The sequence below is a fragment of the Papio anubis genome, chromosome 1 (assembly GCF_008728515.1).
Source record: "Papio anubis isolate 15944 chromosome 1, Panubis1.0, whole genome shotgun sequence".
Lineage (NCBI taxonomy): Eukaryota > Metazoa > Chordata > Mammalia > Primates > Cercopithecidae > Papio > Papio anubis.
The window spans coordinates 47,892,771-47,918,224 of record NC_044976.1 but is presented as its reverse complement, the minus strand read 5'-3'; the positions used below and the strand labels follow the sequence as shown (position 1 = coordinate 47,918,224).

At 37.2% G+C, this 25,454-nt stretch overlaps 2 protein-coding genes across 9 annotated transcripts in view; one reads left to right on the top strand and one right to left on the bottom strand.

Moving 5' to 3' along the window:
- Positions 1–25,454, top strand: part of AGBL4 (ATP/GTP binding protein like 4) — a 1,449,848-nt gene that overhangs the window by 563,448 nt on the left and 860,946 nt on the right. The gene's annotated exons all lie outside the window — the stretch shown is intronic.
- On the bottom strand, positions 23,799–24,205 carry LOC101023558 (late cornified envelope protein 2D-like). The gene has a single exon (XM_003891856.5). It carries the CDS (start codon positions 24,186–24,188, stop codon positions 23,856–23,858), a length of 333 nt encoding a protein of 110 aa, XP_003891905.1. The 5' UTR covers positions 24,189–24,205; the 3' UTR covers positions 23,799–23,855.

Genomic DNA, 25,454 nt, shown 5'->3' with positions numbered 1-25,454 from the left:
ATCTCCACAGCAACCTCATAATTATTTCCATTTTACAGATGAGGAAATAGTGGCTCCAAGATATGAAGAATATACCACAAATCACATATCTAGTAAGATGTGGAACTGAGATATGAACCAATTTACTGATTTAAAATTTAGAAATCTTCCACCACATCATAATTGATATTCTGAAATTAAACGTTTGGTAATGCCTTTGTATCTGGTTTAACTACAGCTATGCACACACATGTATATGTCTATTCACACATACATATGCATATATGCCTTTTATATTACCACATGTATAAATATCATCTGGATCAATTTTTAACTCTTAATTTGATTAGTATATAAACATAACAAAATGTACCAGTTCTTTTGAAAGAAAAAACAACAGCAAATCATTTTTGTGTCCTTAACAAAGACTATATTCATGTAATCAAAATTTACCTCATTGGAAAGCTGATATTTTTGACATTGAGCCCTGGATAAACCCAAGGATAATCCATTTTAACCAGATAGTGTACTCTCCCAAAGGCAAGGTTGTGTAGAATATCGTTCCATGCAACTCCCTGGTTTCTGCATGTCCCATAAGCCCTTTATCTGAGGGGTGTTGGGGTGTGGTAGGAAAACACAGTTTTTGGCATTTCTTGATCTTATTTTGAATGTTGATTCTACTTCTGACTTTCAGCAAATTACTTTCACTTAACTTCTTTCTCTAAGCTTCAATACTTTAACCTGCTAAAAAGAAGTAATTTTTCTGACCTTTAAGCCTTTCTCCCACTAATTTGCTTTTCACATACTTGTCAGAGTGATAGTTCTAAAATACTATCCAGATTATGTCATTAACCTCCTTAAAATCCATCTCTTGCTCTCCTTTGCTTTAAGGATAAAGTTCATATTCTTTAGCCTGACTCTCAAGGTTCTTTAGAACCTACCTTTCTAGTTTTATTTCTCTTGAACTTCCCTCATCCTCCCTACATTTTAATGTCACTTCAGTCCAAATTCACTTAGTTATTAGCAGGTTCAAGCTTAGAATCCATATTCCCTGATATGAAGAAGTTCAATACTTTTTCTATTCTAACACCATCTCCAATTAACAAACTGATAGAAGTAACTTCTTATGGAAACATATTACATTTACCACCCTCAGAGCATGCTTATTATCTCATGTTTTATTCTAGTGAATATTTTAAAGCAATCAATTAACATTGTTGCACCACTCTGCTAGGTGCTGCATTATCTGATATAAGTAATACAGCCCTTCCATTTAAGGAGCTCAAAATGTAGTAGGAGATGTAAAGACAAACAAAAATAATTCTAGCCAGGAGCGGTGGCTCACGCCTGTAATCCCAGCACTTTGGGAGGCCGAGGGGGGTGGATCACGAGGTCAGGAGATCGAGACCATCCTGGCTAACACGGTGAAACCCCGTCTCTACTAAAAATACAAAAAAATAGCCCGGCGTGGTGGCGGGCGCCTGTAGTCCCAGCTACTTGGGAAGCTGAGGCAGGAGAATGGCGTGAACCCAGGAGGTGGGGCTTGCAGTGAGCCGAGTTGGCGCCTCTGCACTCCAGCCTGGGTGACAGAGCGAGACTCTATCTCCAAAATAATAATAATAATAATAATAAAAATAATAATGATAATAATAATAATAATCTGCATAGTGTCTGTTCCTCTCTTTTGACATAATGTAACATGTATCGGAGCAGAGGGACAGAGACAGTCCTTGGGCTAGTAAAGAAGTAGGAAAGAGTACAGAATTGGGAATTAAGAGACCTGGATGCTGATTCCTGTCCTGCTATTAACTTTCTACATGACCTCAGATAAATCATTTCTCCTCTCTATGCCTCAGGTTCCTCATCTAAAAAATGATGGGGTTGGATTAGCATTTGATGATGCCTCAGACTCAAGTAAACATTATTATCATCCTTATAGCTCACACTGCATACTGTCCCAAAATAAAAAGAGCAACTATCATTAGCTGAGTGCTTGCTATGTGCCAGGAACTGTTTTAAATACTTTACATACATCTAATCCTCACAATAAGCCTATGAAGCGTGTATTGTTATTATCATCCTCACTATACAGATTAGGAGTCAGAGGTAAGAAGAGGTTAAGTAAGTGATAGATCTGTGATTTGAACCTAGCCTTTGTGTATCCAGAACTAGTACTTTCCCCTTACATTCTTCATGGCTTCTTAAAGATAAGCACCACTCTTATAGCAATGGTGCTTAAGACTGTAGCTCCATGGAGACTAGAGCATTAACCTTGCTTAGTCATATTCCTTTGATCAGTTTTAAGCAGTAGGCCCATTTTCATTGCATATAACCATTGGCAGATGTAGTAATTCTCTCAAAACCAGTGTCCGTCATTCCTCATTCTGGATAATTTCACTTCAAAAATATTTAAGAAGCTAGTCTGCATGTTGCTGATGACTTTTTAAATTACAAACTAGTGTATGGTCCATTTATTGTTACTTTAGAAGCATGATTAACAATACAGCTAAACAGATCTTATCAAAATAAATAAAGTAAATGGTGCAACTTTAATTTTTCTCATGTATTTCCCTTTTACTCACCAACCCATAAAATCAATAATTGAAATAGATTCCTTTCTATTAAAGTGAGTTTAATATAGCACTACACTATATGTGCTTATATATATGTGTGTGTGTGTCTACATAAACGATTTTATAAATATGTATGTATGTATACATACACATATGTATTTAAACATATGGTTTTAGAGGAGAATATATGGAACCTTAAGGATAATTTTTCACCTTTTCTCATTATTCTACCTTTTAAGGTTCTTTCACAAACATTGTAACTGGATCATGAGACCTTTATGATCCTTCCTAATTAAAGAGATTCTGATTTTTTAATTTTATTTGTATTTTGAGGGTTAGAAGTCCTCAACAACTCTGTGAACTAGGCCGAGCATTAGTTATCCTCTTCATTTACAGATGAGGAATCTGAAGCTCAGAGATAAAATGACCTGTTACAGATCACATAACTAGAAAGGAAAAGAGCCAAGGCTTGAAGTTAGATTTCCCTGAAGTCAGCATTCTACTTACTACATCATAATGTCACCTCTGCATTTTTCATGTATGATTTTATTCGAGCCTTGTATAGATTAGGCAAACTGCAACTGTTATGGCTGCAGATAAGCCCAGCGATGATCAGGGTTACTGAATCTGACGCGTATTTGGCCAGATCCAGTGAAAGACAGTCAGGCTCTTTTGCAGGCAAGGAAGATATACAGGCAGGCTCAGGTCAAGACCGCAAAGACCTCCGCGTGAACTTTTTATTCTTTGCAACGTGGGCTTCACCCTTAGGTCTAGGAAAAGGCATTGGTCAGATCAATTCTACTCATTGTTGCCCGGAGGGACCTTTCTCATTCATATCTATATACAATTCTTTCAAACTGCTTTCTGATGCAATTTGACTTTTGTTTGTATGATTATTTGTTTAATGCCTTCTCATCCTGCACATACACACTATAGACCATGAATGCCTTGAGGTCAAGGTCACACCTGCTTTTATTCATTACTATATCCCCAGAACCTGGAATTTGGTAAATAATAAATATTTGTTAAATAAATGTTGAATGCACGCAAATACGAAATGTTAATTGCTTACTCAGTGCTAGACTCTATTCTGGGTGCTGCTACCTTTTTGCCTATTAAACCTCACTGAATCATAATCACCCAATGAGAGGGTAAAGGACACTACCAGGTTGTATGACCTCAGGGCCAAATTTATTGTGAGTTGCTTTTACTTCCCAAATTTCCATTCAGTCTTCAATCTACTGCATTCTGGTATAAGGTTCCACCATTCTATTAGAATTGCTTCTTTCACAAATCTTGGAGGATCTTTTAAAACCTTATCCCACAGGACCGCCAGGATTTGACATTGTTAGTAAATCCTCCTCCTCCTCTTCTTCTTATCTTGCCTGGTAATATTCCATCATGGTTTCCCTTTTATACCTACATCTACTCTCTCCCATTCTTCTTCTTAGTCTCCTTTTCTTTTGAGGACCCTTAAGTGTTGTACTCTCTTCAGAAAATCTCCCTACTCTTCTCATTTATACTTTTTGAGTCATATAATTTCAACTACTATTTACAAACTAATACCATCTGGATATATAATTTCATTCCTAGATACTCTTAAGAGGTTCAACTCCACTTTTCCAAATATTTTCTGGCCAGTGGAGAGTACAGGAAGAACATTTGGCTTTTTGTTTATTCCTTTGTTTGTTTGTTTTGCAGAGAATGTGATATAAAAGCGTAATGCTGGGAAAATTTCTAGCATATTTGGGTATCAGTGTGAATAGTTAGAGGCTGTTATGGACTGGATGTTTTTTCCCTCCTCCCCAAATTCATATATTAAAATCTAACCCTCAGCGTGATGGGATTATGAGGGAGGACTTTTGGGAGGTGATTAAGTCATGAGGCTGGAGCTTCACTAATCCCATTAATGGGATTAGTGTTCTTATAAGAAGAGACCAAAGAGCTAGTTTGCTGTCTTTCCACCATGTGAGGATCCAAGGAGAAGATGGTTGTCTGCAGGCTGGACAAGAACCTTCACTGGAACCTGACCATGCTCATCCTGGCATCCTGATCTCAAACTTGCAGCCTCCAGAACTGTGAGAATAGATTTCTGGTGTTTATAAGCCACTCAGTCTATGGTACTTTGTTACAGAAGCCCAAACTGACTAAGAAGCATTCATTTTATTTTCTTTCTACAGATTTTTTTTAAGAAAAGAAAAATAAAACTAGCATAAAATAGAACCTAATAAATATTTTTGAATGAATACATGAGTGAGTGAACAAATTAGAGAAATTGATTGGTCTAGAAAAACTTCGTACTTAGTATTTTCCAAATCTAATTTACCATTGTAACAATTAATGATAATAATATATTGGGTTTCTGATCTCTTTAATCTACTTACTTTCCTACTGCCACTGCCCTCATTCAGACTTTCATCATCTCTATTTCCAATAATGTGTTCCCCTCTAATCTGCCTTCCATATAATCCCCCAAATGATCTTTCTAAAAGCAAATTTGGTTGTGTCAGTGTCCTGCTAAAACTCTTCAATGACCTTAATTTTATAAACATTAGAGGATTAATTAGAGTTTATATTCAAGAGGTTGCCCCTTTCTGTGTGCTAGTCACATTGAATTACTATCTGTCCTTGACTCACTACTTTTATTTCATATATTTCTTATAGAACTTCAACTACTTAAGAGAGCCTTGCTATTCTTTTACCTCTGCCTTTTATACATTCTGTATCACCTGTCTGAAATACTTTAACTTTCTGTGATGTTTAATATTAGGTTTCAACTTGATTGGATTGAAGGATGCCTAGATAACTGGCAAAGTATTGTTTCCCGGTGTGTCTATGAGAGTGTTGCCAGAAGAGGTTAACATTTGAGTCACTGGACTGGGAGAGGAAGATCCACCCTCAGTGTGGATAGGCACCATCCAATCAGCTGCCAGCGTGGCTAGAACAAAGTAGGCAGGAGAAGGTGGGATAAAACTGGCTTGTTGAGTCTTCTGGCTTTCATCTTTTCTCCCATGCTGGATGTTTCCTTTTGTTTCTCCTGCCCTTGGACATCAGACTAGAGGTTATTTGGCCTTTGGACTCTTGGACTTACACCAGTGATTTGCCGGGGGCTCTCAGGCTTTCAGCCACAGACTGAAGGCTGCACTGTTGCCTTCCCTACTTCTGAGGCTTTTGGACTTGGACTGAACCACTACTGGCTTCTTTCTTCCTCAGCTTGCAGACAGCCTGTCTTGGGACTTCACCTGCGATCGTGTGAGCTAATTCTCCTTAATAAACTCCCTCGCATATATACATATATACTATTAGTTGTGGCCCTCTGGAGAACCCTAATACACTTTCTTACTTTACTTATAACTCACTGTAAAGCCCTTAGTACATCGTCTGGTATATAGTAAGCATTTGATAAGTGCAGTGAGTATCATACCATCATTGACGTTATTGTCGTTGTTATCATCATCGTTAGGTGTGAGGGATCCTAGCATATCCTATGTATCAGAGATTTTACAGATGACTTAGTCAAATTTGCATTTTATACATGGACAAATAGATCCAGGAAAAGGAAGAGGTTGGTTCAGACTTTTGCAGCTTGTAAGAAAGACAGCAAATCAAGAGAGCTAGAACCTAGCTGAACTAACTTTGTTCATTGCCCCAATAGGCCTCTTATGGTTTTCAGGTTATTTCACCTTCTGACTAATTGGTAGCAGCAACTGATACAGAGGAAAGAGCATGGCTAATCTTAGCTGTGCTCAAGTTGTGGCTGTTCTATTTAGTTGATAATATTATTCAACTCATAGAGCTATTAAAATGCTCCCCTCCGCAACCCCTGCTGACCTCGTATTTGGCACATTTCCCCTCAAACACCTAGGTTAGGGGGATTCCAGAACTTATAACTATGCTGGGCTAAGCAGTAGTTGGTTTTTAAAACTTGTAGGAGGGAAATATCATGGAAAGAAAGTTAGGAGCATATTGTCTTCAGGCATGAGCAGAAACTAAAAATAGATTTCTGCATACGGGTTTCTAGTGGTGCTTGGGAATGCAGCCGACTGAACACAACATGGCCATATCCTGGAGCTCTGCCAGCTTTGCCCTCCCTATGAGGGGCACAGGTGCATCTGTGCCTGTGGCTCATATTATACATCCTTAAGAGGTTCAAGTATGTTTGGATTCAACAAGAGGTATAGAGAGGCCTGCAGAGTGTTCTAGGCATTTCTGGACCAGGTTGCTACATTGTAGTACTCAGGGACCCATACATCCATCTGTAGAAAATTTTGTAGGACTGCTTACCTAGTTTCAAGAAGAAAGTGCCCTCAATGTTCTGTATGTCTTCTTCTCGTCCATACTTCTGTCTCTCTCAGATCTGATATTTTTCCATTTGAGCTTGAATAAATCAGACTGGGATGATCTTCATATAGGGAGTTTATAATATTCCTCTCCTCCTGTGCAGAGAAGCTGAACTTATATCAAAGAAATGGAAACTTTTGTTCATAAAGAGGAAGTAAAGTAGCATGTATTGATTTTCTACCATTTTCTTGTTTATTTTTTAAATACATCCTTTGAAATAGATAATAATGTCTTTTAACAATTAAATTGAGATATTAATAATCAGCAATTTTACTAACTTAAGAAAGATGACAAAGATAGTGAGTGCCAGAGTAAGATTTTAAATGAAGCCCTGACTTCTGCTTTACCATGAAATCTCCAAGTAGCTCTGTCACCTTTCTTCCTCACTTTTCAGCTGCGCCTTCTTTAAGGTCTCTGGGTTGCATTTGCACCCCTATTAGCTAAATATAAATTATATACTTCCATCCCTCACTCCTTGTTTCTGCCTTCCTTCCCCTCCCCAAAAGTGTCTCATTTCTCTGACTCTTGCTTTTAGATTGAGTGCATGATATTGATCAGGATCTCAGTAAAAGTATCACTTTCTGATTAATTTCTTCCCCCAAATCCTTATTAGATGTGAATTGTATAATTGTTAAAAATAGGCACTAGCTCACTTTGCTTCACGATGTGCAGTAAAGAAGTTACATATGTGGGTTGCAACAAAAAGTATCGGTATCAATTCCATTAGTTTGCCAGCTTGGAGGATAAATGAGAGGGAGAGAGAGAGAGCGCGCCAGAGAGAATGAGGTTTGAGGGGGAGGATGGAGAGGGGAGACAGAAACAGACAGAGAAAGGAAGGGATTTAGAATGAAAAGATTTGGTTTAGGCCTCTGGCATTATGTGACTAGCGTATATTGTTTAACCTCTGTACGCCTTAATTCCTTCATTGACAATAAGGAGACTCATCTCTGCTCTCACCTTCTCAGAAGGTGTGTTAGTCAGTGTTCTCCAGAGGGACAGGACTAATAGGATAGATGTATGTATGAAAGGGAGTTTATTAAGGAGTATTGACTCACATGATCACAAAGTGAAGTCCCACAATAGGCTGTCTGCAAGCTGAGGAGCAAGGAAGCCAATCTGTGTCCTAAAACCTTAAAATTAGGGAAGCTGACAGTGTAGCCCTCAGTCTGTGGCCTAAGGCAAGCAAACCACTGTTGTAATTTCAAGAGTCCAAAAGCTGAAGAACTCAGAGTCTGATGTGCAAGGACAGGAAGCATCTGGCAAGGAAGAAAAATGAAGGCCCTAAGACTCAGCAAGTCAATTCCTTCCATGTTAGTCTGCCTGTTTTTATCCTAGCTTTGCTGGCAGCTGATTAGATGATGCCTACCCAGATTGAGGGTGAGTCAGCCTCTCCCAGTCCACTGACTCAAATGTTAATCTCCTTTGGCAACACCCTCATAGACACACCCAGGAACAATACTTCACATCCTTCTATCTAATCAAGTTGATATTCAGTATTATATCACACAAGGGTAGTGTGAGATCAGTGAAGACATGGATATAAACTTATTTTATAGATTGCAAAGTGCTTTACAATTACAGATTGTACTAAAAACATTTATTTGGTATTTAAAAAATAATAGTGTTATCATATGTATTTTTTTCTTTCTTGCTTATTTCTCAATGTTTTGGTTCATGATTTGTGATTCTATTGTCCATAATTTTCTCTACTTGTGTGAGAGTTCTAGAGTCTCTGGAGTCTAGGCCAGGAGTTACAGGAAGCAGTCTCTAACCTGAGGTTGCTGTAACCCTGAATTCAGGCAAAGGAGTAGAATCACAAAACTGGAGCACAGAGTAGAGAGCCAGAGTCTGATAAGCGAAAAATAAGCCAATTGTCTAAATGGGGTATCTGAGCTGGGAATGTGACCTCAAAATTCTGTAACCTGAGAGCAGGATGAGCCAATTGTGGATTAAGGGAATTTCTCAGTAAAGGCTGGACATTTGCAACTGTATATTTGTTGCCTTTATTTAAATATGGACCTGGGTTATTATGAACACACATCATACAGATTATTTTCATTTTGATGTGTTCTGACTATCAAGCTACTCTTTCAGATATGTCTCATAAATCACTTTCAAGGCAATTAGGGTCTTTCAGGTTCTTGGAATTGAATTCATCACGACTAAAATTATTTGAGCATTCATATTTTTTCCAAAGTTCCCATTCTTTCTGATTTCATTAAAAACTGTGCCTCTTTTTTTTTTTTTTCAAGACATAGAACAATTAAGATCATTTGTTTCCTTTGTGAGAGAGTTCTACTTTGCTTTGGAAATGTATCATCTCAGAAGTAATATTGTTTTTCTTACCACCTGTGAACATCTGATAGCTATTAGTCAAGGTTATCCAAAGAAACAGAGCCAACTGAGTGTGTAAATATATAGAAAGAGATTTATTATGAGGAATTGGCTCATGTGATTATGGAGGCTGCTAAGTCTGAATTCTGCACTGTGACTTGGCAGTCCAGAAACCCAGGAGAGCCAATGACTCAGTTCCAGTTTGAAGGCCCATGACCTAGAGACCCAGAAGAGCCAGTGGTGTAGATGAAGGCCACAGGCAGTCTGCTGCTCTTGGCAGGAGAGGTTGATGTTTTTGTTTTTGCTTTGTTTTGTTTTTGTTCTATTCAGGCCTTTAACTGACTGGATAATGCTAACCCATGTTATAGAGGACAATCTGCTACTTAAAGGTTATTGACTTAGATGTCAATCTTATCCAAAAATATCCTCCATTTTGATACATCAAATTAATTGTTACAATAGGTAAAAAGAAAAAATTTTGTTCATACATATTATATACTAGTATTGCTTTTTTTTTTGAGACGGAGTGTTGTTCTGTCGTGCAGTGGCGTGATCTCAGCTCACTGTAAGCTCCGCCTCCCGGGTTCACACCATTCTCCTGCCTTAGCCTCCCTAGCAGCTGGGACTACAGGCGCCCATCACCACGCCCAGCTAATTTTTTGTATTTTTAGTCGAGACAGGGTTTCACCATGTTAGCCAGGATGGTCTCGATTTCCTGACCTCGTGATCCACCCACCTCGGCCTCCCAAAGTGCTGGGATTACAGGTGTGAGCCACCACACCTGGCCTGCATTTATTTTATATATACACATCATATTGAATAAAATACATAATAAACATAATACCAGATTCAAGAAAAATAAAATAAAAAATATAATAGCAGAGTCAAGAAAAATAATCACATACTTTTACCACAGAAAGTTTTTCACTACTATTTTGACACTTTTATTCCAGTCTTTAAAACCACATTTGTATAGTTGAGCTTATATTACCTGTACCATTTGTTATACTGGTTTATCACATATTATTATATAAACATTTATCATACTACTAAAAATATATGAAAACTACATTATTTTATATACTTATGTAGTATTTTATGTACCCTTTGCTTGATAATTTTAATTGCTGCCAATTTTCTTTGTTATAAATAATGCTTCAATGAACATCTTCATGAATAAAAGTCTCCATCTGCATGTTGACTTTTGTTTTATATCACATTTGTAGGTAAGATTATTGGTTTTGATTAAATAAATATCATACCGAATGTTGCATTGGTTTTAAATGGGATAATCAGAGCAGCAGATTTAAATTTTATTGAGGGCTCTTTTTCTATTACCAGTGGAATTTGAATCCTATTAGGAAAGACATATTTTAAGAGTCACTACAAAATAATCAAATCTCTAGGGCAGTCTTCTCACAACAATTTGTTAGCATTTTAATAGGTTTTAGGTATTTAAACTCATTCTTCCAGAGTGCTTACCACGGATGCTTTCTGTGAGACAGTTCCCTCTTGGAAAGTTACACTGACCAGTTTTAGGGAATACATTGCTGCTATGTTAAGATTATTTGGGCAGTGGAGACTAGAACTGAAGGACAGTGGTTGTTGTAAGGGCTAATTATACAGCTAATGGCTTTGCTTAGCATATCAATAAGCATTTCCTAAACTGAGTCTCCTTTCTTCTGCCAATAGGATTCTTCCAAATGTGAAGATATTATGTCATTGAGCTGGAGAGTTTTCTCTACTCCCATACAAATGGCATCATGTACTGATGCTTTCTGACAGAAACATAGGGAACATCTTGTTTTTTTACTGTTACTTCCACACACCCATGATATTCAGAGTTTGCCCTGATAAAAACATAGAACTGAGGCCAAAATCTGTCACTCACATTTGAATTTTGGCAAGTTTTAGATAGAGAATCTCGTTGTGTCTCTAAGGTACACCTCATCAAAGGGAAGAAAAGGAAGATGGTGGTAAAAGGAATAACTGTTTAGGCAAAGCCCTGTAGGAAGCTGGAGATAATGGCATGGGGAGCAGCAGCAGTGGCAGCATGGTTCTTTGAGCTCTCGCTATGTACTAGGCACTGTGGTTCAATAATTTGCATACATTATCATATTGAATACTCACCATGAGCCCATGGAATACATGTATGTTATTATCATCCTCATTTTGTAGATGACAAAATAGAATGTAAAAAAGGTAATAACTTGCAAAGAGCCACATAGTTAGAATGAAGTCATACTAATAGAACAGGGTAAATTAAATCTCATCCACTTCTGTAATTGGCTTTGAACAGAACTAGAGAAATGTTTCTCTTGAATAATGGAGAGCCGGTGAGAATGGGTACTAATGCAGTTAAATATGAACAGAGAAAATGTAAGGTGACTGAGCCTCTCTGAATGTTATTTTCTCTGTGAAGTAGGATACTGAGGTTCTGAATTTGGAGAAGGAAGGAATACCTTGAAGGGTGAGTATGGAGGTGAGGGTGACTTGGGAATACTAATGACGATTTGAAGTAGACAGTGAGAGGATAGGCAAAAGTTGATTAAATACTCACAAAAGGGATGTTGAGCATTCCCAAGCACCCAATGGAATCTGAAGGCTAAAGATAAATAGTGCATTCAGTCACACAGTGGTTTGAAGAAAACTCCTGTGGCAGGAGCCACTGACGCATTGCATAGGAAATCCTAGCAGCATGTGAAATTCGGTAACTCCCTGGTTCTACATGATTCAGTTGAAAACAGTCTTGCTAAAAAAAAAGAAGCAGTTGAATATATACATTTTTCCAAATTTTAATTCAACTAAAATATTTTTCCTAATGCTTAATTAGATTTTGTTTTGTTATGAGGAAATTACTAGAAATTGATAAAAGTTATTAAAATCATATAAAAATTCTGCCATATTAAATCATGGCATAAAGAATTCATAATTTTTTAAACAATCAGTTAATTAAACAAAATTGTGGTAGACTTTGGAAAAGCAAAAATAATAAAGATATATAGGTTTCACAGCCCTCAAGGATCATATAGTGTAATGGTGCCTACACAGGAATAAATAGATAATTATAGCACCTTATTATAAATGCTATTACAGAGAAAGTACAGTGACGTATCTTTCTGCTCTGGCTGCTCTCACAAAACACGACACTGGGTGACTGGATGACTTAAAGAACAGAAATTTATGTTCTCACAGTTCCAGAAGCTAGGAGTCCATGATCAAGATAGTGGCAAATTTGGCTTCTAGTGAGAGTTCTCTTTCTGACTTACAGATGGCTTCCTTCTTGCTATGTTCTTATGTGGTCTTTCTTCTGTGTGTATACTCAGAGAGAAAGCTCTCTGGTGTATTTTCCTACGAGGACACTAATTTTTTTGGATCAGGAGCCCACCTTTATTACCTCATTTAATCTTAATTATTCCCTTTGAGACCATATCTCTAAGTACAGCATCACTAGGGGTTGGGGATTTAATGTATGAATGGGGGGTGGCCAGAAGCATTTAGGTCATAACAAGGATGCTGTTGAATTACATATGAGAGCCGTAACTCAGGAATGGAGGTGGTAAGGCAAAGCCTTCTGCAAGAAATGATTTTATAATTTTAACATGAAAACTAAAGGAAGTTACTCAGATAAATGGGGAGACAGGCGAGAGTGACTCAGATAGAAGAGGATGATTATCCGAAAGATCTTTCAGAAGACAAAGAGAGAGCATGACACTTTTGAAAGAATAAAGTAAGTTTGTTGGTGTTGACCCTTAAAGTAGGGGTAGGAAGTAGAGATGAGTAATTGAAAGTAGGAGGAATATAAAGATAAGCAAAAAATAAATCAAGCAGATCCTTGAAGCAATGATAAAGAATCTGGGTTATATGATATTGAAGAGTTTTGGATACAAAAAAGCCCAGACCGAGAACACTACAATAAATACCAAACTCTTCAATGCCCAGACACTGAAGAACATCTATAAGCATAAAGATAATCCAGGAAAACATGACCTTACCAAATGAACTAAGTAAGTCACTGGAGACAAATCCTGGAGAAAGACAGAAATGTGACCTTTCAGACAAAGAATTCAAATAGCTGTTTTGAGGAAACTAAAAGAAATCCAAGATAACAGAGAAGGAATTTAGAGTTCTAACAGATAAATTTAACAGAGAGGTTAAAATAATTAAAAAGAATCAAGCAAAAATTCTGGAGTTGAAAAAAGACTCAATGATCTATTGCCTACAAGAAACACATTTTGCCTATAAAGACACACATAGACTAAAAATAAAGTGATGGAAAAGATATTCCATGCCAAAAAAGAGGAGAAATTGTTATACATGTGTCAGACAAAATAGATTTCAAGAAAAAAAGATAAGAGGAGACAAAGAAGGTCATTATATTATGATAAAGGAATCAACTCAGTAAGAGAATGTAACAATTGTAAATATATATATACCCAACACTGTAGCACTCACATGTATAAAGCAAATATTATTAGAGCTAAAGAGAGATATTTTTCCAATACAATGATAGCTAGAGACTTCAACATCCCACTTTCAGCATTGGACAGAACACCCAGACAGAAAATGAACAAAATCATACTTAATATCCACTATAGACCAAATGGAACCAATAGATATTTATGAAACATTTCATTTAATGATTGCAGAATGCACATTCCTTTCCTCAGCACATGCATCATTCTCAAGGATAGACCACATGTTAGCTCACAAAACAAGTCTTAAAACATTCAAAATTTGATGGCCGGGTGTGGTGACTTATGCCTGTAATCTCAGCACTTTGGGAGGCCAAGGCGGGCAGATCACCTGAGGTCAGGAGTTCATGACCAGTCTGACCAACATGGAGAAACCCTGTCTCTACTAAAAATGCAAAATTAGCCAGATGTGGTGGCTCATGCCTGTAATCCCAGCTACTCAGGAGACTGAGGCAGGAGAATCACTTGAACCCAGGAGGCGGAGATTACAGTGAGCCAAGATGGTGCTATTGTACTCCAGCCTGGGCAGCAAGAGCAAAACTCTGTCTCAAAACAAAACAAACAAAACAAAACAACAACATTCAAAATCTGAAATAATATCAAGCATCTTCTCTAACCACAATGGAATACAACTACAAATCAATAACAAGAGGAATTTTGGAAAATATACAAACACATTGAAATTAAACAATATGCTCCTGAATGAGCACTGGACAATGAATAAATTAAGAGTAAAATAGAAAATTTTCTTTCAAGAAATGATAATGGAAACATAGTATACCAAAACTTAGGGGATACAGAAAAAGCTGTGTGAAGTGGAAAGTTTATAGCTATACGTGCCTACATCAAAAAGGAAGAAATACTCCAAACAAGCAACCTAACAATGCATCTTAAATAACTAGAAAATCAAGAACAAACCAAACCCAACATTATTAAAAGGAATAATTAGCATCAGAGCGGAAATAAATGAATTTGAAATGAAGAAAACAACACAAAAGGTCAATAAAACAAAAAGTTGGTTTTTTGAAAATAAAAACAAAATTGACAAGCCTTTAGCTAGACTAATTTAGAAAAAAGAAAGAAGACCCAAATAAAATTAGAGATAATAAAAGAGACATTACAACTGATAACATAAATTCAAAGGATCACTGTTGGCTGCTATGTGCAACTATATGCTAATAAATTAGAAAATATAGAAGAAATGAATAAATTCCTAGACACAAAACCTACAAGTATTGAAACTTGAAGAAATCCAAAACCTGTATAGATCAATAATAAGTAATGAAATCGAAGCCAAAATAAAAACTCTCCCAGCAAAGAAAAGCCTATGATCTGATAGCTTCATTGTTGAATTGTACCAAACATTTAAAGCAGAACCATTACCAATCCTACTCAATCTGTTCTGAAAATTAGAGGAGGAGGGAATAATTTCACTCATTAAATGAGGCCAGTATTACCCTGATACTAAAACCAGACGAAGATACATCAAAAAGGAAAACTATAGGCCAATATCATTGATGAATATTGATGCAAAAATTTTCAACCAAATAATAGTAAACCAAATTTGACAAAACATTTAAAAATTTGTTGAATTAATACTTGTTCATCCGTCATGAACAAGTAGGAATTATCGCAGGTATGCAAAGATGGTTCAACATATGCAAATGTACTAATGTGATCCATCATACCAATGGAATGAATAATCTATATGATTCTTTCAATTGATGTGTGATGTGGTTTGGCTGTGTCCCCACCCAAATCTCATTTTGAATTATAATAATCCCCATGTGTCAAAGATGAGACCAGGTGGAGACAATGGAATCGTGGGGGTTGTTTCCCACATACTGTTCTCATGATACTGAGTGGGTTCTCACAAGATCTGATAGTTTTATAAGGGGCTTCCCCCTTTGCATGGCACTCATTCTCTCTCCTGCTGCCCTGTGAAGAGGTGCCTCCTGCCATAATTTTAAGTTTCCTGAGGCCTCCCCAGCCATGTGGAACTGTGAGTTAATTAAACCTCTTTTCTTTATAAATTACCCAGTCTCAGGTATTCCTTCATAGCAATGTGGGAATGGAGTAATACAATGCTGAAAAAGTATTTGATAAAATTCAACATCCTTTCTTGGCGAAAACCCTCAAAAAACTGTATAAAAGCAACATACATGAGCATAGTAAAACCCATATATGTCAGACCCATAGCTAGTATACTGAATGGGAAGAAAACTGAAAGCGTTTGCTCTATATCTGGAACACAACAAGGGTGTCCACTTCACCAATGTTATTCAAGATAGTGCTAAAGTTCCTAGCTAGAGAAATCAGACAAGATAAAGAAATAAAGGGCATCCAAGCTGGAAAGGAAGAAGTCAATTATCCTTGTTTGCAGATGATACAATTTTATTTGGAAAAAAATCTAAAGAGTCCACCGGAGACCTATTAGAACCCATCAACAAATTCGATAAAGTTGCAGGATACAAAATCAACATACGAAAATCAGTAACATTTTCATATGCTAGCAGTGAACAATCTGAAAAAGAAATAAAAAAGTAATCCTTTTTATGATAGCCACAAATAAAATTAAACACCTAGAAGTTAACCAAAGAAGTGAAAGAGAATACTATAAAACATTAATGAAAGAAATTGAAGAAGACCCCTAAAATGGAAAGATATTCCATATTTATGAATTGGAAAGATCGCTATTGTTAAAATGTTCATACTACCCAAAGCAATCTACAGATTCAATGCAATCCCTATCAAAATACTAATGACGTTTTTCACTGAAATAGAAAAAAATTCCTAAAATGTATATGGATTTACAAAAGACCCAGAAGAGCCAAAGCCATCCTCAACAAAAAGAACAAAACTGGAGGAATCACATTACCTGATTTCAGATTATGCTACAGAGCTACAGTAACCAAAACAGCATGGTACTGGCATAAAAACAAACATAATAGACCAGTGGAACATAATAGGGAACCCAGAAACAAATCCACATACCTATGGTTAATTCATTTTTGACAAAGTTGCCAAGAACATACACTGGGGAAAAAACAGTCTCTTCAATAAGTGGTGTGGGGGAAAGTGGATATTCATATGCAGAAGAATGAAACTAGAATTCCACCATACCTCACCAATCTCATCATATATGGTGACCTATGTCTCTCCATATACAAAAATCAAATCAAAATGGATTAAAGACTTAAATCTAAGATCTCGAATCATGAAACTACTACAAGAAAAAATTGGGTAAACTCTCCAGGACGTTGGATTGGGCAAGGTTTCTTGAGTAATTCCCCACAGGCACAGGCAACCAAAGCAAAACTGGACAAATGAGATCACACCAAGTTAAAATGCTTCTGTACAACAAAGAAAACAATAAACAAAGTGAAGAGACAACCCAGAGAATGAGAGAAAATATTTTTCAGCTACCCATCTGACAAGGGATTAATAACCACAATATAAAAGGAGCTCAAACAACTCTATAGGAAAAAAAGGCTAATAACATGATTAAAAATGGGCAAAAGACCTGAATAGACATTTCTGAAAAGAAGACATACAAGCGGAAAACAGTTATATGAAAAGATGCTTGACACCACTGATTATCAGAGAAGTGCAGATAAGGTACAATGAGGTATCACCTCACCTCAAATAAAATGACTTTTATTCAAAAGACAAGCAATAACAAATGCTGGTGAGGATGTAGAGAAAAGGGAACCCTCATACACTTTCGGTGGGAATGTAAATTAATACAACCACTGTGGAAAACAATTTGGAGTTTTCTCCAAAAACAAAAAAATATAGTTATCATATAATCCAGCAACCTCATTCCTAGGAATATACCCCAAAGAAAGGAAATCAGTATATCAAAGAGGTATCTGCCTCCCATGTTTATTTCAGCGCTATTCACAATAGCTAAGATTTGAAAGCAACCCACATGCCCATAAACAGAGGAATGGATAAAGAAAATGTGATACATATACAATGGAGTACTATTCTGCCATAAAAAGAATGAAATCTTGTAATTTGCAACAACATGAATGAAGCTCTGGAGGTCATTATGTTAAGTGAAATAAGCCAGGCACAGAAAGACAAACTTTGCATGTTTTCACTTATTAGTAGGAGCTAAAAATTACAATAATTAAACTCGTGGACATAGAGAGTAGAAGGATGGTCACCAGAGGCTGGGAAGGGTAGTAGGGTGGTGGCAGGGAAATAGGGATTGTTAATGAATACAAAAAAATCAGAATGAATAAGACCTAGTATATGCTAGTACAATAGGCTGAGTATAGTCAGAAATAATATAACTGTACACTTTAAAAATAACTAAGAGTATAATTGGATTGTTTGTAACACAAAAGATAAGTGCTTGAGATGATGGACACCTTTTTATCCTGAGGTGATTTTTCTGCAGTACATGCCTGTGTCAAAATATCTCATGTAACCCAAAAACATGTGCACCTGTGTACACACAAAAATTTTAAAAAGAGTGGAAACAGTCAAATAGTTTTGAAGATTTCTGACTTTGACTAATGGATGGCAAATTATACTATATACTGATAAAGAGAATATGTTGGTCAGGGTTCTCCTGAGAAACAGAACCAGTAGGATATATATAAATATGTAAGAGGAGATTTTGTATGGGAATTGGGTGACAAGAGTATGGAGGCCCAGAAGTCCCACCATGTGCTGTCTACAAGCTAGAGAACCACAATAGCCAGTGGTATAATTCAGTCCAAGGTTGAAGGTCTGAGAACCTGTGGGGAGGTGGGCTGAATGCCTCTCTAAGTCCTAGAGTTCACAGGTCTGAAAATCAGGAGTTCAAGGAGAGAGAGAGAGAGAGAGAGTCAGTCTTCCTTTGCCTTTTTGTTCTATTTGAGTCAATGAAATAGATGATGCCTGCCCACATTGCTGAGGGCAGATCTTTACTCAGTCTACTTATTCAAGTGCTAATCTCTTCTGAAAACATCCTCACAGACAGTCTGAAATATTGTTGAAATATTGTTTTACTAGCCATCTGGGCATTTCTTAACCTAGTCAATTGACACATATAATTAACCATTACAGGGGACAAAAAAGGAAGAGCAGGTTTTGGTGTCTGGGAGCATTTTGAACATGTTGTATTAAAAGTATCCAAGACAAACAAAGTACTTTAATGAGATTTTCTGCACAATACTTGTAGCCTTTTTATATTGTTTGTTTTGTCTGTCTTGGTTTGTGTTTCCTTCACTAGAAAGTAAGCTACAGTAGAGTAGAAAGCTTTCTAATCTATTCACTTTATCCATATACCTAGCTTGTTTTTGACACATAGTAAGCTTACAAATAAATTATTAGATGTAAGTGTAGATAAATGGATGAATGAAATTTGTAAGGAAGTTGGGAGAGCTAGTGTGCTGGCTAGAGAAAACAGAGAAAATTGTAGAGATAAGAGCATACTTAAATGCTGATGAGAAGGAGCTAGTATAAGGGGGAAGGTGAAATAAGGTAAAAACACATGAGGGGGATGTTACTGTCATTATTTGTTTGTTTGCTTTTTTGCCAATTTGTTGTTTTAGTCCCCTTGTTTTTTACCTAAATACTCTTTTGATTCAGTTCTGGATTACTAATTTTACCTGTATATTATTCAAAGCTGGATCATTGTGTTATTGCGAGTTGTTATTAGAGAAGATCTTGGCACAGTAAAGAAAGGTCTTGCAAGTTATAGGGTTCTGACTTCTGCTGTTCCCTGACTTCTAATGATCGGAGAAGAGAAATAATTGAATAAATCACCTGCTTCATCCACACCACCTAAAGATACATGCATACCTAAAGATGCATGCATGCTTACTTTTCTGGTTTTTATTCTCTAGTTTCATTGTGGTATCTTCATTGTGGGCAGATATGACAGCTGACCCTGAGAAGGATTTTTTTTTTTTTTTTTTTTTGGTGGAGTGGGGCCTATAACAGAAGCCATTCTGTATTATGCTTCTCTTTTCAAGAGGCCTAGAGCCTCCTCAACTCCCAGGCCATGGACCAGTACTGGTTTGTGGCCTGTTAGGAACTGAGCCACACAGCAGGAGGGGAGCAGTGGGCAAGTGAGCAAAGCTGAGCTCCGTCTCCTGTCAGATCAGCAGTGGCATTAGATCCTCATAGGAGTGTGAACCCCATTGTGAACTGTGCATGCAAGGGATCTAGGTTGCACACTCCTTATGAGAATCTACTTGAATCACCCTGAAACCATCCCACCCCCACTGTCTGTGGAAAACTTGACTCCCACGAAACTCGTCCTTATGCCAAAAAGGTCGGGGACCACTGGCCTAGAGAATGTCTGCATTTACTCATTTTCTCATTCATTCAACAACTATTTATTGAAGCCCTATCTTATGTTGGGAGCTGCACAGAAAGTGGAAATGGCTGGAGCTTTTTTTCTTTTAGAGCAAAATTCAAATAGTTTGCCAACAGTGAAGAGGAGTGGGATCAGGAAATGATTTACATGAAAGCATTTGAAATTTTGCTGTATAATTTTATATTCTGCTTTTTTCACACAGTATTATATCTTGAGTATTTTTACACTTAAATGGTCTCAGAGTACAAAATACTCAAACATATAAACTATTTATTTTACATGTTGAATGTCATTTCTTTTTTCATATTTTTCTATTAAAAATCATGCTGAACAGTTCCCACACTAATTCCTAGTGTTTAGAAGAATCTTTTTTAGCTCAATTATATATGGTGACATCAGATTATTTCACTTCTCCCACTACTTTCCAAACATACATGCATATACACATATGTAGATGCATGACCACATGCACACACACACATATTCATACACAAATGCCTGCCTGCCTTTATTTTTTGGTACTTAGAAGTATGTATGTTACAGGGATGTTTGCATATTTCCCTGCATCTAGTATCTATCCTTTGCCTTCGGAAGTGTGGGGTGCAAACATTCCAGGATGCTTTGTGTATCAATAGTCCTATCTTACCTTCTTTCAGTATTGCAATCTGGGAGTGAAGTCTCTGCAAGACAGAGGAAGATAAGTGAAGATTAGCATGGGAGAACAATAATCCCTCAAAAAGTAACTCTAATGCAGCACAAGGACAGCTATATAACTTTCTGGTTACTGGATAATTTGGTTGATGTAGACACTGGGTCTTCAATACCCTGTTAATATGAGAAGAGAATGGATAGAGTGTCTTCCTATCTTCTTCCAGTTGAGAGGGTAAGGGGATGCTCTGTTTTATGAGATTATGCTTGGGGAGGACCACTGATATATGGACCACTGATTAAATATGTATACCCCCAATCATTTTGGCACCAGGGACTGGTTTTGTGGAAGACAATTTTTCCACAGACAGTGGGGGTGGGGATAGATGATTCGAGTACATTCTCAGAAGGAGCATGCAACTTAGATCCCTCACATGAGCAGTTCACTACATACACAGATGCACACACACGTGTATATATATAATACACACACACACACACACACACACACAGAGAGTAGTATTTTGGTGTGATTTTAACATTATTTCCAAGATATGTGTCATACCTTTTCTTTTATCTGCTCATTTTTTCCTTTTTCTCCTTTTTATATTCACCTTCTTGTACTTCTCTCAATCTCATTCATGCATTCTTTCATTCATTCAATACTTATTTAATACCTACCATGTTCCAGGAATTAAACCAATTAAAATTATTTTTTTAAAAAAAGGCCCTTTTTCTTCAAGTTGATACTTGTACCTAAATGATCATGTTACAGTATGTAAGTGCCCTGATCAAGATAGCCTAGGGTATCATGAGACCACATTTTACTCACAGCCTAGTACATAATCGGTGTTCAAATCATATTAATGACCCCTCGATGTGTGTGCATATTTCAGCACAAACATATGAAAACATACTTTTGTCCACCACAGGAGATGGATTAAGGTCATGCCAGTCAGCACCTCTGCAATAGCAAATGTGTCTCTATTATGGCTCACCTTACAGAGTTAGGTGTGTCTAGCATCTTTTTTTCTTTTCATATCCCTCTAGAACAGGGACCTTGTTTGAAAAAACAGGCAGGATTGATGGTTTGGCTTAATTTTTCTTCTAGGATTTAGGAAGTTTTATTCTTTTTGAAGCAAAGCATTAGGCAGAGAGATCAGAATGACAATAAACACCTGATTTTCTGTGCTGTGGGTCCAGGATCAACTGGGGATTGAAAAGCAGAGTTTGCAGATATAAATGAAGCTGTTCATTGACTCAGCCCATCCCCCCTGCTGAGGTGGACTTATCTCTGAAACAAAATCGTATACTTAGTGAATTTTAAGCAATGCAGGAGCGGAGGGAAGGTTAGGCTGACATATAGTGAATTGCTTGCACCAAATATATCCTTGCCATGGAAATTCTCAATTGAATAAACTTTTAATATGTTTTCAGGGTTTACTTTATTCTTTCTTTTTTCTTTCTCTGGAGGAAGAGGGGGGATCTGCATCTCATTTAAGTTTTAAAATATTAACCATTCATGATGTGTCTGAAATATGAAGCAACAGTGATTTGGGGTGGTAGCAGGCTGACTTTGTGTTTCTTACAGAAGTTGCCTAGCTTTAAAAACTGGATTAGGCCCAATGGGTAAAGCAGGATTTTGAACGTGAATTTCAGATCGATCTCTTGCCTCTGACAGTTATTGCATGAGTTCCAATCACATTAGCACATCTTCGGCTTGGGCCGGAATTTATAGCATAAATTCAACATTTTTCAAATCTTAATCAACCCAGAGGTCATTCTCCTCAAAGTGCAGTTTTGTTGCTGCCACTAGAAAATCAATGGAGAAGGGTTGATACTTTCCTGTTGCCACAGCACAAGACACAAAATGAAATACTCCAGGAAGGTCTGCTCCATTTCAGCTGCAACTCTCAGAGAATTTTTTTTTTTTTTTTTTGTCAGTGACACTTTTGATCCCCAATGTCTAGGTCCTATCCAGGGGAAATAGACCAGTCAGCAGTAGAGTAATCAGATCAAAAGGGAAATTTGATTTTATTCCTCTTTGTCTTAAAATGCTTCTATTTCCATTGTCTGTAAAATAAAGTTTCGACTTTTTGGCTTGATATTCAGAGCCTTTCACATATTACCTATTCAGCTTAGCACATTGTCTGGCACACTGAAGTGTTCAACACATTTTGTTTTGAGTAATCAAGTAAATGAATTCTCTGTCATAGGTGTATCCACATCAGCTTTCTCCCTACATCACAATGCACTCTCAAGCCTTCAGGTCTTCACTCACACACAGCTCTATGCATTTAGTGAAACTTTTCCTCTTAATTCCCTATCAAAATACTCTTGCTCCTTTGAAACTTAACTCAGAAATCACCTCTGTGAACTTGCTTTTTCCCCTGCCTCAAGCCAACCAGGGCTAGTAGTTTCTTCCTCTGTGCTCCAACTGCATATTTTCATACCTCTCTAATAGCCCTTGGCAGTATTTTCTAAATAGGTATGGTTGGACTGGATTCTCTGATAAAACGTGAGCTCTGTTAGAGGCAAGACCTTGTCTTTTGCTTATCTCGCTTGAGAGTGCTGGAATATATGAATTGAAAAAATCAAAATTCTATGCAATCTAAAATCTTGGTGACATAACGATACAATATTGGGAATAAGAAGTGAATTTTCCACTGGATTGTACAATCTTCCAGCCTCTCCAGACTTTGATTTCTTAATACAGTGACTCAATTGGCCTAACTGATAACTAGAATTCATTCTTACTTTAGCTTTATTGTTACTGTTGTCACTATTACTATTGTTGTATTTATTATTTTACTTTCTCTATTACTACTAGTACCACTACTACTACTACAATAACCATTGCTACTTCAGTTAACTATGCCAGTACCATCATTCACTGAGTGCCTACTATGTGTGAAGCTTTGTTGTAATAACTTAACTTACATTACTGCATTTAATCTTTAAAACAACTACAAGTTAGGTATTATTTTCTTTGCTTCCCAGAGATGAAAACTGATTCTCACATGCTAAAAATATTGCCTAAAGTCACAGAGCTAGAATGTCACAGAGCTGGATTTTAAACCAACAATGACACACAAAATGTACATTTTACTAGAAATATATATTGTATCCATCAGGCTGCAGCAGGTTCTTGACCATTCAGTCCCAAGAGCTCCTCTGAAGACCAGGTCAGCAGCAGCCCCCAGAGCTGTGGCAGCAGCCAGAGCCCCCAGAAGGTTCACTCTCACAGCAATCTGGGCTCTGGTGCCGGCGCCGGTGGAAGAGATGGGGCCTGTGGTGGCTCAGGCAGCAGCCACCACTTCCAGAGCTGCAGCAACCCCCAGAGCTGGGACCAGAGCAGCCTCCAGAGCTGGGACCACAGCAGGAAGAGACTGCAGGGGAACATGGAGCTGGGCACTGGGGTGGGCATTTGGGGGGACACTTAGATGGACATTTTGGGGTACACTTGGGAGGACACTTGGGAGGGGGCTGGCACTGCTGCTGGTTTTGCTGGCAAGACATGCTGGCAGGAGTGTAGTCAACCTAAAAGATAATAATAAAACTCTTTAAATATTTCAAAAAAAAATGTACATTTTACTAGAAATATATATTGTTTATGATTACAAAATAATATATTCTCATGAAAAACATGGAAACTTCTGAAGAAAATAAAGATCAGTAAATTACTTGTAATTCTACAACTCAAAGAGAACCGGTATTAACATGTTGGTAAATTTCTTTCTAGTGTTTTCTCTATGCACGTATATGATATATGTGTGTGTGTGTGTGTGTATACACAGTTGAAAATTGCACATTAGTCAACATGTGAAATTGGCATGTGGCAAGGCTGGTGAGTAATCACTAACCATGTGTGGCTATTGAGTTCTTGAATGTGGCTAATATGACTAAGGAACTAAACCTAAGGAACTAATGAACTAAAATTTTACTTCTTTTGTCATTGCCTGGCCTGTGCCTCAAGTACATTAGTAGTTCACTGTTAAGAGACTGCTCCTACCAAAAATAGAAGTTAAACATTGACCAATTCATTGACCAACTCATAACCATGTAGGAAAATTCATTCTGAGAAACATAGTTCCTGGCTTAACTATGTTTTCCACAGCTGCCATTTAGACAGCTCTGCTAGCTGTTATACTCCAGAGAAAAGGATATCCAACTAGTTAACCCTTCCAAAAACATAGAACTTTCTACAATAATGGGAATGTTCTCTGTCTCTGCTGCTTAATATAGTGGCCATTAACCACAATGTGGCTATTGTGACTAAGAAACTGTAATTATAATTTTACTTAATTTACTTTAAAAAAATTTAAACAGCCACATGTTTAAATTTGGTAGGCCAATGACTACTGTATTGGACAGATAGATCTATAGCATCTGTTACTTTACCACCTGGGCACACTGTAGTAGTACCAGATGTTGAGATCAAGTTACGTCTAGAACAGCCAGTGCTCAGAACAGAGCTTACACACATCATGTGCTCAATAAATGTTGAATGAATCTCCTAAATTCATCTTCTTTCCTTCACATTCTGCTTGTCTTCCAATATTTTGTCTCTTTATTAATGGTTCCAGTATCCACCCATTTCCCCAAGTTCCAAACCTCATGGTTATCCTGGATTTTTCATGATCTCTCATTCCTACATTTAATCATAAGCATCTCTTACATCTGTTCCTCCTTTCTATCCCCACTGCCACTGTCTTTGTTCACTTCAGGCCATCATTAGCTCTTTGGATCACTATGCTAACGTTCTGACTGGTTTCTCTAGCTCAA

Coding starts and splice junctions, on each gene's coding strand:
- LOC101023558 (XM_003891856.5), bottom strand. CDS start 24,188: ATGTCTTGCCAGCAAAACCAGCAGCAGTGCCAGCCCCCTCCCAAGTGT.